The sequence below is a fragment of the Cavia porcellus genome, unplaced genomic scaffold, assembly GCF_034190915.1.
Source record: "Cavia porcellus strain 051 isolate PalLab524CR breed Dunkin Hartley unplaced genomic scaffold, mCavPor4.1 scaffold_1, whole genome shotgun sequence".
NCBI lineage: Eukaryota > Metazoa > Chordata > Mammalia > Rodentia > Caviidae > Cavia > Cavia porcellus.
The window spans coordinates 146,336,395-146,353,949 of record NW_026947484.1 but is presented as its reverse complement, the minus strand read 5'-3'; the positions used below and the strand labels follow the sequence as shown (position 1 = coordinate 146,353,949).

Below are 17,555 nucleotides of genomic sequence, written 5' to 3'. Positions count from 1 at the left end.
TGAGCTAAATCCCCAACCCCTTTTGCTGCATTCTGTTTGCTAGTACTTTTTGAGAATTTTTAAACCTATGATCACTGTGGAGATTGACCTGTTGTTTTTTGGTTGGGTCTTTCTCTGGTTTTGGCATCAGGGTATTACCAAAATGATTTAGGTACTCGACAGTGAATTAGGGAGCACTGCTTCCATTTCAATTTCATTAAAGAGTTTGAGGAGTTTTGATGGTAAATCTCTAAATTTCTTGTAGAATTCTGCTGTGAATTCATCAGGGCCTGGGCTTTTCTCCACTCATAAGTTTTTAATTACATTTTCAATTTCAGTAACTGAGTTATTAAAATTTTTTATATCTTCTTGATTGAGTTTTGGTAAGTCATATGTTTGAGGAATCTATCTATTTCTTCTGTGTTTTCCAGTCTATATGAATAAAGATTTTCAGCATAGTTATCCATGATCTGAATTTCCATAGGAACTGAGGTAATTTCATCCTTTTCATTCTCTTTTTTTTTTTTTTTTTTTTTTTTTTTTTTTTGGTCTTTTTCCTTTTTATCGGTACCAGGGATCGAACTCACGACTGCCTGCTTCCAAGACAGGCGCTTATGCCGCTGAGCTAAATCCCCAGCCCCATCCTTTTCATTCTTAATTGCATGAATGAGTTTTTTTCATTCCTTTTCTTCACAATATTGGCTAGGGATTTATCAATTTTATGTATTATTAGCTCTTTGATTCATTAATTCTTTGTACATTGTTTTCTTAGTCTCGATTGCATTAATTTGTCCTCTGATTTTTATAATTTCCTCCCTTCCATAAGCTTTGGCCTTGACTTGGTCTTTTTTTTTCTAGACTCTTAAGGTACAATATTAGGTTGTTTATTTGTGTTCATTCATTTTCGTGATATGAGAATTCACTGCTGTATATTTCCCTCTTAACACTGCTTTCTTTGCAGGTTTAGGTATGTTGTATCTGCATTTTGATTTAATTGTAGATATTGTTTAATTTCTTCTTTAACTTCATCTGTGACCCATTGGTTGGTAAAAGGCTAAACTTCTAAATAGAAAGCAACTGAGTCATTATTTTCAGTTTACATGTATGGGCTAGAAATTTAAAAACTTTTTACAAGTAGAGTAATGAAAATCAAGTTAAGAGGTAATAAGGTAAGGTACCAATGTCTTAATCCTAGGTATTTAAGAAATAGCTTTAGACACTAATTTCTGCATCCTGTATTTTTAAGAGAAGTTTTGTATGATGCAAAACTTAATTATTATCACTTTGACTGTGAGAAGCAATCTATACTACTGTAAGAGTTATTAATTGGTTGGTTAGGTTCAGATCTAGATGGACAGAAAGTATAGTAAATGCAATTTTTATCTGATGGCAGAGGAGGAAGAGTAGCCCAGATTTATCAAAGACGGGTAGTATGTGAGTGTGTGTGTGTGTGTGTGTGTGTGTGTGTGTGTGTGTGTGTTTGTATGTGTGGTGCACATATATGCTCATTTGTGATGCAAGAAATTAATAGGGCCTTGTGCATGGTAGGCAAATGCTCTGTTACTGTTCTGCTTTCCCACCGAAGCATTTTTGAAAGCATAGTTATGTCTCAGTTAATGAGTTATGGGTTATCCCAAATTACATGCACTATCACTATCACAGGAAATGGATATATACAGGTCACACACTTATCTTTTTCCCTAATGTGTTTTTGGCATTAGTGAAATTTTATTAAAAGCTATTAATCTTAAAATCCTGTTATCTAGTCAGTGATCAGTAAGGATGTACAATATTGCTCAACCGCCAGAAGGAAACATTAAAGTACCTTAGGGCCTAGAGCTCCAGGGCTTCCTGGAAGGCCTGATGAACCTTTTGATCCTCGAGGACCTGGTGATCCAGCCAGTCCTGTTTTTCCTGGACTGCCTCTGATGCCCTAAATAATACAGATAAGAAATAAAAGCTGGGAGATTTCTAGAACATTAATCTAAAGGCTCTACAAATGTAGGAAATGTTTTCTGAAAGACTGCTACTGACATACTGTCCAGGAGTTTCCCAAATGAGTAAAACCAAAAATGTTTTGCGAACACCCATCACTCTCTTGAGATCTGTAATTACAATTAATATAATGATCTTGGGTTTTAAAAATGATAACACTGAGGCAGTACAAAGTCTGACAGTACCTTCTAAGTTATATGGTCTATGTACAAATTCGATTTTGCTTTATTCTAACTTTTTCAGTATACTTTGGTATATTCGAAAAACTCTGGAAACTGAGTAATATCTCTGTATAAAGGATATTTTGTTCCACAACCACACATGATTCTATAAGATTTACTAAAAATAGTTTGAGAATAAAGTTAAGCAAGCAGATAGTATATCCTTAAAACCAAATCCTAAACCACGGTTGGTAAACTATTGTTTCTAGAGCAAATCCATTCATCTATCTGTTTTTGTATAGCTCATGACCCTTATATAATAACCTTTTCAACCTTTCTAAATGAGAAAAATCAAAAGAACAATACTTAAAGAAATGTGAAAAATATACAAAATTAAAATTTCAGCAAACAGAAACAAAGTTTTATTGAAATGGCCACTATCATTTATGTATTTACTGTCTTTGGTTGATTTCCACTATAATAACAGGGCTGAACAGTTACAGCAGAGAGTTTATGTGGCACCGCCATTTCTTTGCACTGCTGTTTGGTACATAAGAAATTGTAGTAAGTTATAACTTGATATTGTTTCTAGTGGAAAAATACTGTTTTCTGTGACCTTTTGTTTTGTTATGAGTACAAACATATTAAGTCAAAGAAAAAGGAAAATGGACTTTGTTATTTTTAAGGAATGATGAAATGTGGATCACATTATCAAATGACAAAGCCTTGTGTTTACTATGTAGTGATACTGCAGCTGTTTTTAAAATACACTTAGAGTATTGTTAAACCAAGCACCCAACAGAGTATTCCCACTTGACATAATGTGACAGCCAGAAAAGTTCAAAAACTTACAATGTAATATCTTATGACAGCAGAATTCCTTCACAATAATTGAAATGAGGCTTCAGTGAAAGTAAATTTCTGCTTTTACCCTGAAAGTCTCACGTTTATGGAAACTTAATTAAAACACATAGGAAATAAACTTGTTTAATATTGGTAAGACTTTTGCTAAGAATAACTGCTTGAAATGTTGAAGACACTGGCGCAGCAAGAATAGTCAATTAAAAACCAAGACCAATGATTTGAGTGACTTTCTTTGATTCTAGATCAGGCACTAGAAGACAGTCTAATTCTCAGTTGTTCATTAAAAGAGTCAAAGCAGAGTTTGAAGTGATGGAAGAATTAACCTGTCGGGTAACTAGAAATGAGAATATTTTCAGTTAAGAAAAGACTAAATTAGTTCAACCTGAAGTGGAATTTGCTAAGAGGCAATAAAATTGATAGCCTTGGATTAGAAAAAGAGTCATTCTACTTGTGAATAGGCAAGCTGTTTAAAGCTGTGACTATTCAGGTACTCTGAGGAAAACCCTGGAATTTAGCACATGTTACCACGCCTGGGTGTTAACAGTGAATTCCATGAACTTTTACAGATTTAAATTCATTAGTTGTGTGAAATGCTTGTTAGAAATAGAAGCAGAATAGTCAGAATTGTCCTGTTACACACCTGTTTGATGGTTTAGCAGGGTTAAAGTTTTTTTGAGATTTTTTTTTTTGGAATGAGAGAAACTGTTCTCAATGCAAGTGAATAATGAATGGCTTTGAAAGTTAGGTTTTGGTTTAGCTTATATAATGATTATTAATAAATTATATCCAAAATTCCAAAACAGAACAGTGTTTATATGTGAAATATATACTGTGGTAAAGTCATTTTTTAACAACAAATCACAAGTAATGTAAAGCAGTAACTTACTGTACTGTCAAAAATTAATATAAGTGAAATTTTTATTCCTACACAGATTTACAATGGATAGATTTTTCTGGCTTCAGTTTTACAAGCGTATTTTAATCAGAGATGTAAGAAATTTCTGTATTTCAAAATCCATTTGACTTTTAATTTTGGGAATATCTACCAAATTTTCAACTGGCAATGATTGACAGTGTAACAACATGTTAAGACACAAATATCAAGGGAAGAGTCTAATATAATTTTGTAAATTCCTTCTAAACAATGAATATACTCAAAATCACATGCTCATGAAAATGTAGTATGTGGCAGTGCCTATCTGTGTGAAAAGAATTTTCAAAGGTGAAGTATGTAAAATACTCAAATCAAATAACAAATCAGCATTAACAGATGCACAGAAAACTTTTGATAATAGGGTATTATAATAAGTTAAATATTATCTCCTGTAAAAATTTCCACTTTTCTTATTAGCAGTCATTACAAAAGTTGGCTTTTCTTACATTTTTTAAGTTTATAAATAAAGTTTTTGTGAAAATTTTTCTCTCGTATTATGTACCATTTGCTAACTGATTGACCACTGAAACTTTCTTTCTTGTGTTAGTTCCTTAGTAATATCTTTGATCTTGTTTCTTGCCCTTAAAAACCTAAAATACTTACATATGTACAAAAGAATTTGCTGACCTCTCTAATAGGAGATGATTGCTACTTTCTAAGCTGATACCTAGAATACAGAATTAGGTTATGTAATAGTTCTCATGCACTCAGACAAAGATTTATTGATTGTGACATATTCTAAAGATGATACCATAGGAAGTCCTCTGATAAACACAAATATAAATATGGCTCTTGTTTTAAGAAACCAAAAAGTGATATAGATGGAATATAATATTGAATATAAATAATTATAATGAAGACAAAAATGTAAAAAAACATTGCCAGATAAGAAGGAAAATATAAAATATTTGAGAGGTTCTGAGGAATAGAAATTGCCACCACTGGTAATTAGAAAAGGAACTAATAAGATGGTAGCCATAAAACTTATTTAAATTTATGAATGTGGTAGGAGGAAAGGCTTAGGTCAAGATAGACTAGAATCATTCCTGTGGAAGGTCTAGTTTGAGAGAATGGTATTTGAAAAATAAAGTCAGTATCAAATGGTAAAAGTGGTTTTCTCCAGATAATTGTATCACCACATATCTCACATTTTATTACTATTTTGCTTATGGTAAAAATTCAGTTTATTTAAAATATTACCTTTTTACATTAAATTTTTCTTCATGATCATAAAACTCACTAAAGTAATGAATAAACAGGTATTTTATATCCATTGGTTGGCACGTTAGGTTCTTACAGGGATGTATGTATGGGATATAGGTTTATATTACTTAGCTTGATTTTTAAGATGTTTTTATCCCAATCTATATCAATCATTTTTATGTCTCACCATTTCTTATTCAATATTGTAACTGAATCATTATAAAGATACAGTTTGTACAGAGGGGAGAAAAGGGGAAGAAGGAGGGGGTTCTGAGAAGGAGGGATAAAGGAAAGAGGAGGATCTAAAAGAGAAGGCAGAGGAGAAGGAGGAGGAGGGGAATGGAGGAGGGGGAGGGGTGAGGGGAGGGGGAGGGAGAGGGGGACCTCTGGGATAAATTATCTGGTAATGAACCTTCCATATGAGCCATGAGAACTCAACGGTCATGTGATACTGCCATTTTTAGAACTCATTAATACAAATGAAATAAAATCCTTCTATAGTCGTTTGAGACTTTAGGATACAAACTTTCAATAAAGGTAGAATAATATTGGTGTTACACCAGTGGCCAGGTCTCTAGAGAGAATATGACTTTACTTAAATTCATATTTTAAAAACAAAATTCTGATGCATAGAACCTCCCTAATTAAAAAATTTAGGGGCTGGAGATTTAGCTCAGCGGCATAAGCGCCTGCCTTGCAAGCAGGCAGTGGTGAGTTCAATCCCTAGTACCGATAAAAAGGAAAAAGACAAAAAAAAAAAAAAAAAAAAAAAGAAAAAAATTAAAAAGCCGAACTATTTAAAGAAACCAATGACTTACAAAAAAAAAAAAAAAAAAAAAAAAGCAGATTTTTAGAAAGATTAAATGTAAAAGATGAAGAAAGGGCATGCAAGAAACAAATAGACCTGAAAATTACTCTATAGTTAACTCTATAGTTAAACTGGTGAAAATTAAATTACAGAGGTAGACCAGAATACGAATTAAAGAAAAAAAGTGTGGAGGTTTCTTGGTGGTGTTTTTATCTTTAGATGTATTATAAATGTAGTCAGTATCATGGGGAGTTGCATTATATGAATAATGTACCCTTATTCTAGATGATTTTAAAATACCTCACATTAGCTATAATTCTAGGTGATTTTTAAGAACATATTTACCAAGAGAAAAAATTATCTTCTGAGTTAGACTCAGACAATGGACATTCAAACATACTGAACATTCAACAGATATTTTCAGATGATAATAATAGGGAGTAAATAGGCCTGACTAGAAACCCTACTTAGGGTTAACTAGAAACTTCATTTATTTGCAGGGCTATCAAACATTCAATCCAGCCCAGTGAATATTTTCCAAATCATTTATTATTCATATTGGTTTTTTAGAAAGAATTTTAAGGATAGTGGCAGAATGTTCTGTACAAAGTTCCAAATAATGTTTCAGACAAGTAAATAACAAATATTTTTTATTATGAATACACAGATGGACAATTAATTTTGTTTTCAAATGGAACAGATGCTAATCCCTAGGCATTCTTTCCAATGTCTTTTAAATGATTTGTCTAAATGTATTCAGCAAAGGGAAAGTCATTCTGGGAAAATTTTAAAAGTAAATAAAATCATAGTGGTTATAAATTTTGGTCAGAGATGCTATAATCAATTAACAGTTTACCTGAGTCTTAAAAATTAATATAATGACAAGAGTAAAAGTACATGACGTGTCATGGCCAGAGAGTTCCATTATTCTCAGGCAGAATCCAGTCCCCTTAAAGAAATCAAGTCTGAGCTTTGCAACAAAATGTGGTCAGTTCTGGTAACACTGAAAGTGATGGCTGCCCAAGCCTGAGACTAAGGAAACAAATACTGTACTTGATGTTAGGGCAATAAAAAGATCGACCACTCCAAGTTACTTTTTATCCAGTTATATTGATTTATTTCACCTGATGACAGGATAAAAGACGGCATTGCTTTTCACTTTGACTTCCCCCTTGGGTACTGAAAGATATGTGAAGGAAAATCGGACCACCTGTACATATGTAGAAGAAAGACACAGAGAGAGAGATGTTGAAATGATAATACCTGGTGTGTATGTAAGTGAAAGATAGCAAAAAGAATGTTATTCTATGAGTCTCCCTGACCTTGGGTTTAGCTGTCTTATTCTCATAAGGATTGAAACACATATATTGAGAAATAATAAATACATAAAATTTATTAAATCTGGGCAATGATAAAAATCTATAGATAGGATAGGATTAGCTAAAGAATACTACCTGTAAAATTATGTTGAGTGGAATCACACATATTTATAATGTCAATTTCATTGATTTTTCAACAGTAGAATGCTATTTAAAAAATGACTGTCCTACAAAGGAATTTTTTTTTCTTAAAGTACTACCTTCATTTTTTGGGAAAACATTTGTTTTCCCTATGTTGTACACATAACATTATGGTCATATAGATATTAACTATGTGAGAAGATGATAACATTAATTAACATGTAAAATTAATTTACATGCTATAGTATAAATAATAAGTATGCTATACTACAGTTTCTTTTTTTTAGTATTAGGCTGCATAAATACTGTATTTTTTTTCTGAAGCCAAAAAGCCTATAAATTATAGAAGTAATTTTGCTTCCTTTACTCTAGCAACTAAAAACACTTTTGTTCAAGAAGAAATTTCTTATTTTATTTAGTTTACTAAATATATCCTTCCTAGGAAAGAATTGGCTGCTTAAAAATATGTGGGATAGTAATTATTAGGTGATTATATGCAAGGCTAACATATATAAATAATGTATCATTCATAATATTTTCCTACAGAGCCAGTCATAAGTAAGCTAGCCAACTGCTAGAAGTAAGATTTATGAATGAGCTTTATGCTGAAGTTAAGAAGTAATTTTAGTTTTGAATCTCTAAAATATGAATGCTTAGGAAATTGAGAGCAGGATTGAAGCAAATCTTGAGGTGGTGAAAATAGGTCTGTTTGACTTATGTCCATTCCTAATAGTAAACAAAGCTAACCTTTTGTTCAGATGTAATGAATATAGGCATTCTGATACTTTTAACTCACAGGAACTATATCGTTCCACTAGAACAACTAATGATTTATCATCCCTGAAAATTATGCAGGGCAAATGTCATTAGAATTTTGGACAGAATAAGGGTACTTTGTGAAATTTCCTTTATTCAGAGCTCAATGCACAATCACAAGATTACTAGAAGAGGATTTTTTAACTGTAGTTTGGTTCTTAGACATTATAGGTTCATATCCCTATGAAGAAAAAATGTGCATCTTTTTACATGAAAATAACTAAGACTATACTGACACTACTGTATTATTCAGTCTACCATTAATCCAGTGAACATGTCAGTTCTTCCTAACTGTTAGAATTTTCATTTTGGTTCTTTTCACACAGAAAGTTCTCCTAGATACCTTAATCCATTTGATCTTCAGTCCTCAGCTTAAGTGAGGCCTTCTAGTCTACTCCATATGTAACCTCACTTTCCCATTATATCTGGTAACTCTGTTTCTTTCATAACACTTCACACCCTTTTAGAGTTATATACTTATTTATTGCCCATTATTAATTATTAGATTGATCCATATTAAATTATAAGTTTTAAAGGCCAAATGCCAACAAATTTTTGCTGTTCCACATATGTTCTATTCCATGAAAACAATTTTTTGCCTATATGGTTCATTATTATACTTTCTGGGGGCACTAAAACAAATATTTGTTTACTGAACTAATTATTGTAAGGCTAACCATTTACATTTATTATCGTAGAAAGATAATACTAAATAAGTAGATGCAATGCATTAAATGTTTTGTACATAATATTTCATTTGATTCTTATAAAAATAATCACATTATTGCACTCAATAGAAGATGTCTAAAATAATGCTTAGTAGATGTTAAAACATTTAAAAAATAGATGATGTTAAATAGTATACTTAAATTATAAATCAGATCTCCAAGGTTGAGTTTGATTTAGACTAGTTGATGTTTATATTTCTTGGATAAAAAGAACAATTGTAAAAGAAAGTCCAGGAATGATGGAATGTGGGTGTCTTAATCATTTTCTAAGCAGTGGGACACAATACTCAACATGCACAACTTATTTTGGCTCACGGTTTTCATCCATGGTCAGTCAACTCCAGAGAAGACTGGCAGAGGGGCATAATGAAGGAAAATTGCTTAGTAGTCAGGAAGCAAAGAGAAATGAGAAGAGTCAGGGAGGGAGATGTATCCTTTCAGATAATGCTCACCTTGACCTGCCTCTTCTGACCAACCCCTTCTACTAACAGCAAGTCAACTATAGTGAATTCTCTTCTGAAAGTCCTGAATAAGAAGAGTGCATGAGCCTTTGAGGGAGCATTCAAAATTCAAAACATAACACTGTGACTCTGGCCTCCAAAAGATTCATGTGTATCTCTTATGCAAAATGCATAAAATGCATTAAGCCTGTTTCTAGAGAGTCCTCAAAGTTTAAACAGTTTCAGCATTGCTGAAAGGTCCAAGTAAAGACTCCTCTGAGACTCCAGGCAAACTCTTAGCTCTGAAACTCGATAAATTGAAAAGAAAGTTAAACACTTTCATTGTACAATGGAACTGGGCAAACATTCTCCTTCCAAAAGAGAACAGGGGGATAGAAACCAATGGGATCAAAGCAAGATTGAAAGCCAGCAGGGTAAACATTAAATCCCATAACTTCGTATCCAACACATAGGGCAAAGATGTGAGCTCCAAAGAACTTACCTGGCCCACTCCTACAATATTGCCAGGTGCAGTTCTCATGGCTTCTCTCTTGCAGTAGCAAACTGCCAGGAGCTTTACTCAGATGTTAAATGCCCAGGCTCCTCCAAATTCCTGGGGAATTTACTGCATTTTTAGTTTCACTCTCACAGCTTCACATACTGCACTCTCAGCAGTGGCCTCCCAGGCCTCCTTTTGAAATCTAGATGGAGACCTCTCTGATCTCACAACCCTGCCATTCTTCCTGTCAATCCAGGACCATGTGAGTGATGCCAGGGTCTGAGGCTAGCTCCAGCAATAGTTACTCCCCACCCTCAGATCATGGCTATAGAAACCTCTGAGTGTATGAATAGCAGATCACTGTAAAGAATCAGAGAATTCATTCCTTAGATGAGTGTTCTTGAGCAGGGTGACCAGTAGCTCTTTTCTCAAAGCAAATTCTCACTTATGGACCATCAGACTTGTGAAGGGTGAAGGGTGAAAGCATCCTGGGAATCAGCAAGATTTTTTAAATACAAAGTGATTGGCTTCTTTTTGACACTAATCTTTTCAGCAACCAAACTGGCTGGGATCAAAATTTTAGAAGGCATAATTTTATAGGCCTCCTGTATTATAAGAGCTTCCTTCCTTCCTTTTCTTGGCCACCAGCAAAAATTTTGAAATTATCCAGCTCTACTGTTTTGGTCCTCTTTTCCTAGTAGATATAGCTAACAGCTGCTGGTTATCACCTATTACAGAGTTTCAACATTGGGCTTCTTTGAAATTCCCTCTGACAGATTAATTAATCTGTTTCCCTTAATCTCTATCTTCTGAAACGTCTCAAGACATGAGAAAAATGAAGAGAAATTCTCTGCCACAGCACAATACATATGGTCTTTGATTCAAACACCTTTTGAGTCCTTGTTTCAAACTGAAATTCATCTTTACCATTTGTATTTTAATCATCATTCTGCTCTTCTGAGCTATGACTAGAATCTTCCACAATGCTAAGCTTACAATATTTTAGGGATTCTCTTGTCAACATCTCCAAATCTTTTCAACCTCCTCCTGCAAACCAAAGGCTTCAAAGGTTTCTCAGCCATGTGGTCAGTAAGTCACAGCAATGACTCCACCTCTCTGTTACTAAAACTTGTCTTAGTTACTTGCTTATTGCTGAGACACAATACTGACACCCATAACTTATTTTGGCTTTTGACTAAGTTCATGGTTGGCTGGTTCCATGGCAGAATAGCATGACAGAGAGGCACAGCAGAGTGAATCTGCTCACATCATGCCTGTCAGGAAGTGGAGAGAAATGTGATGAGCCAAGAAAGGAGATACACTCTTCAAGATTGTGGCTCCAGTGACCTTCCTCTCCCAACAAGTCCCACCTCCTAACAGCAAGTCATTATACCTCCCCAAAGCTTCACCTATGAAAAAATGAGGCATCTGGAGTATGTTTTTTATCTAACAATAACACTCTCAGAAAAGGTAGATATGAAGACAAATAATTAGCATCTATATTATCACTGCTTTGATGGAGAAAGTAACTTGAGTACATAGAAGTTCAGAGCAGATACACTTAACTCTGATCCAGAACTCATGAAGAAGGTCTAGCCTTCATTAAATATTTTTATCCTAAAGACAGAGGGAAGGATGGGTGGAAGAGCAGAGGGAATAAGTAACATGCACAAAGATAATAAACTGAAAATACACAGTATTTGGAAGTAATGTCTAAGTAATGAAGCATATTTAATATACCATACTGATTATAAATAGGGCTCTGAAACTAGATTGCCTGAGTTTGAACACTAGTTCCATCATGTGTTGTCTGTATGATCTTGGGTAAATTACTCAGTTTTGCTGAGTCTCAGCTTCCTTTTCTATGAACTAAAGATAATTTTATCTACTTCGTAGAGGTTTTGTGAGGGTTAAAAAAATACTCTTCACCTGAAATAGTGCTCGATACTTGTGGAAGTAGGTATTTAATAACTTAGTTGTTATTATGACTTAAATGCATAGCACTCATGAAGAGCAAGGTTACACATGAGTCTAAAAATATGGATTGTAAAGCAACACAAAGAATATTGACTTTATCTGATAGGGACACTATTGAAGATTGAACTAGAAAATTATATCCTTTCACCAATATTTCATTTTGTTGATAATAAGCAACAAAATAGACTGGATTTCATCTGCTCTGGAAGAGGTCCTACTGAGCAGAAAATGGACCAAGGAGAAAGAGGGGGTAAAGTGGTAATGAGAATGAGCCATAATTTGAAATCAATGTCTTAGGAATGAAGAGTTGACAGGGTTTTTTAAATAAAGGTTTGGTCAATGCAGGTATATTTGTCCAAAATACTGTGAAGAAAGAAACATATCTTTTTTTGAAACAGAAGTTTTCTGAGTGTAACTAGCTCTCAGATTAGAGAACACAGAGCCCAGGCAGGTGCCAGGCCTGCTAGTTTTCCCAGTAGAGGCTTCCATGGTGGCCTCACTGTTCCATGCTTGGCTTCAAGTGGGCTGATGAAGTATGTTTTTACTCCTTATGCAGTACTGGGAACTATCTAGAAATGGGAAACTCAAGATTTTCACTATTCCTTTAAGATGAGAATCTCTCATTAGAAGATGTTTAGGCCTGTATTCACCTAACAAACTGCAAAGTCCATACTAAAAGACCTTGATTTACTCTAAATCAAGTTGTTAGTTTTGTTTCATTTCTTCCTTTATAATAACCAGTTTTAGCAATAAACATAGACTAGTAAGTCTTAGTTTTGGTGACAAATGGATTTATGATTTTTACAAGGAAAAGTTGTTTTCCTTCTCTCTAAATGATTGAGGTATTATGTTTGTACAGAAGTCGAACTCAATGAAAACAGTATGGTAGACTCATTTACTACAGATGTGCTAAGTTGACTGGCCTCAGAACACTCATTTGTACAGAAGGACATTCACAAAAGCAATTTGAGCCTCCCCAATACTGTTCATCAGTTAGAGTCACATGACCTTGAAAAAACATTTGTAACAGCAGAGTGAATATGCCAGGAATTCTTTAATTCCTTGGCCACATTTTTAAAAAAGGAAAAAAAAAAACATTGTTTAGGAAAGTCAGGCAGTTGCATAATGCTACAAATCCCAGAATAAATATTTTTCTCAGTGGATAAATCCAACAGTCTTTAAAGGTAAGCCAAGAAACACCATGATGCCATTTAAAAAAGACCAATAGAAAGATATTGTTATGCTTTGTTTAAAATATTCTAGAAAACTTGCTAGTATTTAGAGACAACATTATATTAAGTATTTTTTCTGGTAGCATAGTAGGTTTAAGAAATCATTGTGTTAGAAATTACCACCCCTAAATATGAGTTAGCCAAACAGCATTTCCTTGGAAAAATTCTTTGCAAAGCATTATAATTCTAAGTTCATAACAAATATTCTACAAAGAGCAGAGGCATTTATAGAAAATATTTCCATATTTATAAATACCAGTAGCTTATAAAAACTTTGAGGTTACAAATGGGATTCCTCAAGGGAATGTTAGGTTTTTTATGGCTACAAAACACTTCAACATGATGACATCCTACTGTACTAACTATGCGCATAAAATTTTTTAATTTACTTTGTGAAAATGTTAAAAAGTAGTGGACCTTGACTTTGATCTGACAGCTAATTGCTTACTAGTAACAAAACCAGGTGCTGTTCAACTATGGGATGTTATTCTGGATTTTCTACCTAGCTAATTGTATTATACAAAAATAGAGAATTTTATGTCATCCAAGATAATTTGAATGTATTTTACTTCATTTTATTACTTTAGCAGATGCCTTCTTAAGTTGTCTTGACTCTTCAGTATCATGTTAAATGTGTCTTACAAGTTTGAAGCATGATAAAGATATCTGTACACGCATATGACTTCAGAAGATCTGTTCTACAAATACATTGATATACTTTTTGAGGAAGCACTCAGTAGAAACAAATGCAGGACATTCTATCTAGCCATAAAGCAGGGTAAACTTGAGTAATTTGTAAATAAATAGATGCCTCAAATACCTTGAGATCATGGTATTAAGTGAATTTGCTCAAAAACACCCGCAAACTTAAATATTGCATTGGTTTCTCTTATATGAAAAACTCAGTGTCTATAAAGTATGAAATAAACAACAGATACTAGGAAATAAAGGTATTGTAGTCCAGCATGGGCAATGTATCTAAAAGTGTACCTTGATCTAGTACAATTGTCTTTACATGTTTCATATGTTCTTTGGCCTATTAATCTGGTTTTGAGACTATATATGAGACAATTAACTTTATAAGGTCTTATAAATAAATGAATATAATGCTGGAAAAATAAAAAGGAGGTAGAGAGAGGGGGGGAAAAGAAGAAAATTGAAATGTGTTATGCACATGTACCAGTTATCTACGATGAATATAATCTTATATACCACAAAAATGTACTAATAAAAGTTTTTAAAAGGGCAATCGAACACTACTTTAAATTATTACTCTAAAAAATAGTAGATATAGAAAGAATAAAAATAAGAAGTAAATGTATAAAAATTAGCAGCAAAAATTAGAAACAAATATGAAATATGATGGAGAAGAGAGGTTTATTAAAAGACGTGTGGGGTATTGAGGGTACACACCAGTACTTCTTTTATTATACAGAAGGTATAACAAAAATGTGATATGTTACATTGTTTTAACATTACAGTGATATGTTAAAACAAAAGTTGTAAATAAGTATACAATTGATTAGGTTTGATGCAACTACTACAGGAACAACCAAAAATAGGTAACTTTGAAATTATCAGAAGAAAAGTGAATCATCTGATGGAAATTGGAAGGAGGGAAGAAAATAAACCAAACAACAGCAATAACAATTATGCAAACACCAAGCCCGAAAAAGATAGTGCGGGACAAGGGAAATATATAAATAACATGGGAAATATATTAATGGAGAAATTTGAGACGCATTCTCCCTGGAATATGGGAGCAGAAGATTTCCTTTAATTGTTAAGATTTTTTTAAACATAGTATTGAAAGTCTCTTACAATTTATATGGAAAAAATATTAATGTAAGGAAAAGATAAATCTTTCGCATTTGAAGATGATATTGTCCATCTAAAACCCAACAGAATCACAACAGCAAATTAGTAGAATACCTAAAGTATAACACATGTTTACATAAAAATAATTAACTAGAAAGTAGAACAAAAATAAGACTATAGGGTTTTATTGAGGTTTAATAGTACACAATGAAAAGAGCAAAGAATATAGAATTAGATTGTTTTTGTAGCTATCTGATTGGAAATTCATCTTTCAGTGTCTGTTTCCTTATCTATAGAATGAGAATCATAACTGTAAATAGCTCATAAAGTTCTAAAAATTAAATGGATTAATAGATTAGAATACATGCAATAGACTCTTGACATACCAAGCATTTTAGTGTGAATTATTTTATTACTATCATGAAGAAATTTAATCATAGGACCATAGAAGGTGACAAGAATAAATAGTACATATTTATTATTAGTCCATGTTTGCAATTCATGCAGTTTATAGTCATATTGGGGAGCAGCTACATGTACCTATTAAAGGTTGTTTTGTTTCTTACATCTCTTTCCCCTTCTTTCTCCCTTCCTGCTCCTCCTTGGGTTTTCTACAAATGTCTCAAATGTGTTATTATTTATATCTGAGTAGCATTCCATTATATAGAAATACCACATTTTCTTTATCTAATTATCTGTTGATTGGTACACAGGTGGCTTTCAATGAGCCAATTTATTCCATACTTGTTTGTTCCTACAATCATTTACTATGTAACCTGTTGTTTTATAATTGTACTAACATATATGCAATATAAATTTTACCATGTTAGCCATGTTTAAGTGCATAGTTCAGTGGTGTAGTTTACATTAATCGTTGTTCAGTTCAGAGGCATTGTTAGCACACATCATTTTCTTTTTTTTCTTACACTTTTTTTCTTTTTTCTTTTTATTGGTACCAGGGATCGAACTCACGACTGCCTGCTTGCAAGGCAGGCGCTTATGCCGCTGAGCTAAACCCCCAGCCCCTAGCACACATCATTTTCCATCTCCAGAACTGTTATCTTTCCAAACTGAAACTCTGTGCCTATTAATTAATAACTCTTCTTTCCTTTTCTGAAAACCTATTACTTTACTCTCGTCTCTATAGTAGTGAACTTGCACTAGTTTCCTCATGCAAGTGGCATCATATAATATTTGGCCTTTGTGTCTGGCTGATTTCACTTAGCATAATGTCTTTAATGTTTATCTATTTTGTAGCATGTGTAAAAACTGTCAGTCTGAATAATATTCTATTGTATGTTTATACCTCTCTTTATTCATTCAATCGATGGTGGACATTTGGATAGGTTTCCATCTTTTGCCCATTATGAATAATGCTTTTATGAATGTTGTCATAAACCTATCTTTATAATTGATGTGAATTTACTTCAACATAGTAATTTTTCTATGGTGCTAAGGATTGAACTGAAGGCCTTGTAGTAGCTCTACAACTAAGCTGCAACCCCATTCCCATAGTAAACTTTGTACTGTCTATGTTCATCCTACATCATCATGTGTATCACATGATGTATCACCTTAAACATATTCAGTGGAATATATTTAAATATATCTTTAGGATCTTGATTTAAGTTTTTAGATATATAACCAAAAGTGAAAATTCTGGATCATGTGATAATTTTATTTTAATTTTAAAAAGAAACCGAACTTGTTTTCATAGCAGTATATCTCCAATAGCAGTGCACTAGGTTTCTAATTTCTCCTCATCCTTGCTCACACTTGTGATTTGCTGGTTTGTTTTTGATAATCTTCTCAACATCCTAAAATGTGTGAATTGCTGTATTACTGTAGTTCTGATTTTTATTTTTCTAGATGCACAGTAGTGATACTGTACATCTTTCCATGGGATTATTTGGTCCTTTGGAGAAAAGTCTATTCAAGTCTTTTCTGTGATACTAGTTTTGAGGAGGTACTGAAACAAGAAAAGTCTCTGCAACAGATTCAGGTGCTGTATGAACCACACTGACCTTATGAATGAGCCTGTCTGATAATATAAGAAGGTTATGATATTGGAGATGCTGTCTGATGCTCTGGCAATTCCCTAAAAGAAAATCACAGCTTACAGCCATAAAATTTTGGAGATGGGGTATGCCCTGTCAGTCAAATGCAATTTTCCAGTTGGAAAACAACTCTAGAATTGCTAGTTAAAACTGAATGAATGATCCTTGGACATGAAATGACTTTGTGCTCTGAGCTGCTTATGAACTTGGTGATATCTAACCCACTGAATCATAAAACTGGATGCATCCCAGCATGCTACTCTTAAATAAACGTGGTACATAATGAGACTGGGCTATAGCAGGTCCAGAAAGCACAAACAAAATATGTTAAGGAGACAATTCTGATTTCCACGATACTTGCTTCTGTTTTCACATTGCTCCTGGACAATTCCCTTTACCGGTTAATGAAGGAGGAAAACCACAGACCTGACTTATGAATGAATTTGCAATGATTGTCAATATTAGAAGTAGAGAGCTGCTGACTTAGAGCCTACAAGTCACTAGGAAAGGGAACTCTTTCCAATGGATAGAACTTGGGGTAAAACACATAGTCGAAAGGGGAGATGACTCGAGATATGAATCTA

At 33.4% G+C, this 17,555-nt stretch overlaps 1 protein-coding gene across 5 annotated transcripts in view; it reads right to left on the bottom strand.

Moving 5' to 3' along the window:
- Col24a1 (collagen type XXIV alpha 1 chain) overlaps nucleotides 1-17,555 on the bottom strand; it is a 349,791-nt gene that overhangs the window by 60,430 nt on the left and 271,806 nt on the right. For all 5 annotated transcript variants that reach the window (XR_010050132.1, XM_063257323.1, XM_063257335.1 and 2 more), the window contains one exon: nucleotides 1,805-1,912. Coding sequence is in view for 4 of the 5 variants with exons in the window: in XM_063257323.1 (XP_063113393.1) it covers nucleotides 1,805-1,912 (108 nt within the window). In the remaining variant the exon portion in view is untranslated. The remainder of the gene's footprint in view (nucleotides 1-1,804; nucleotides 1,913-17,555) is intronic.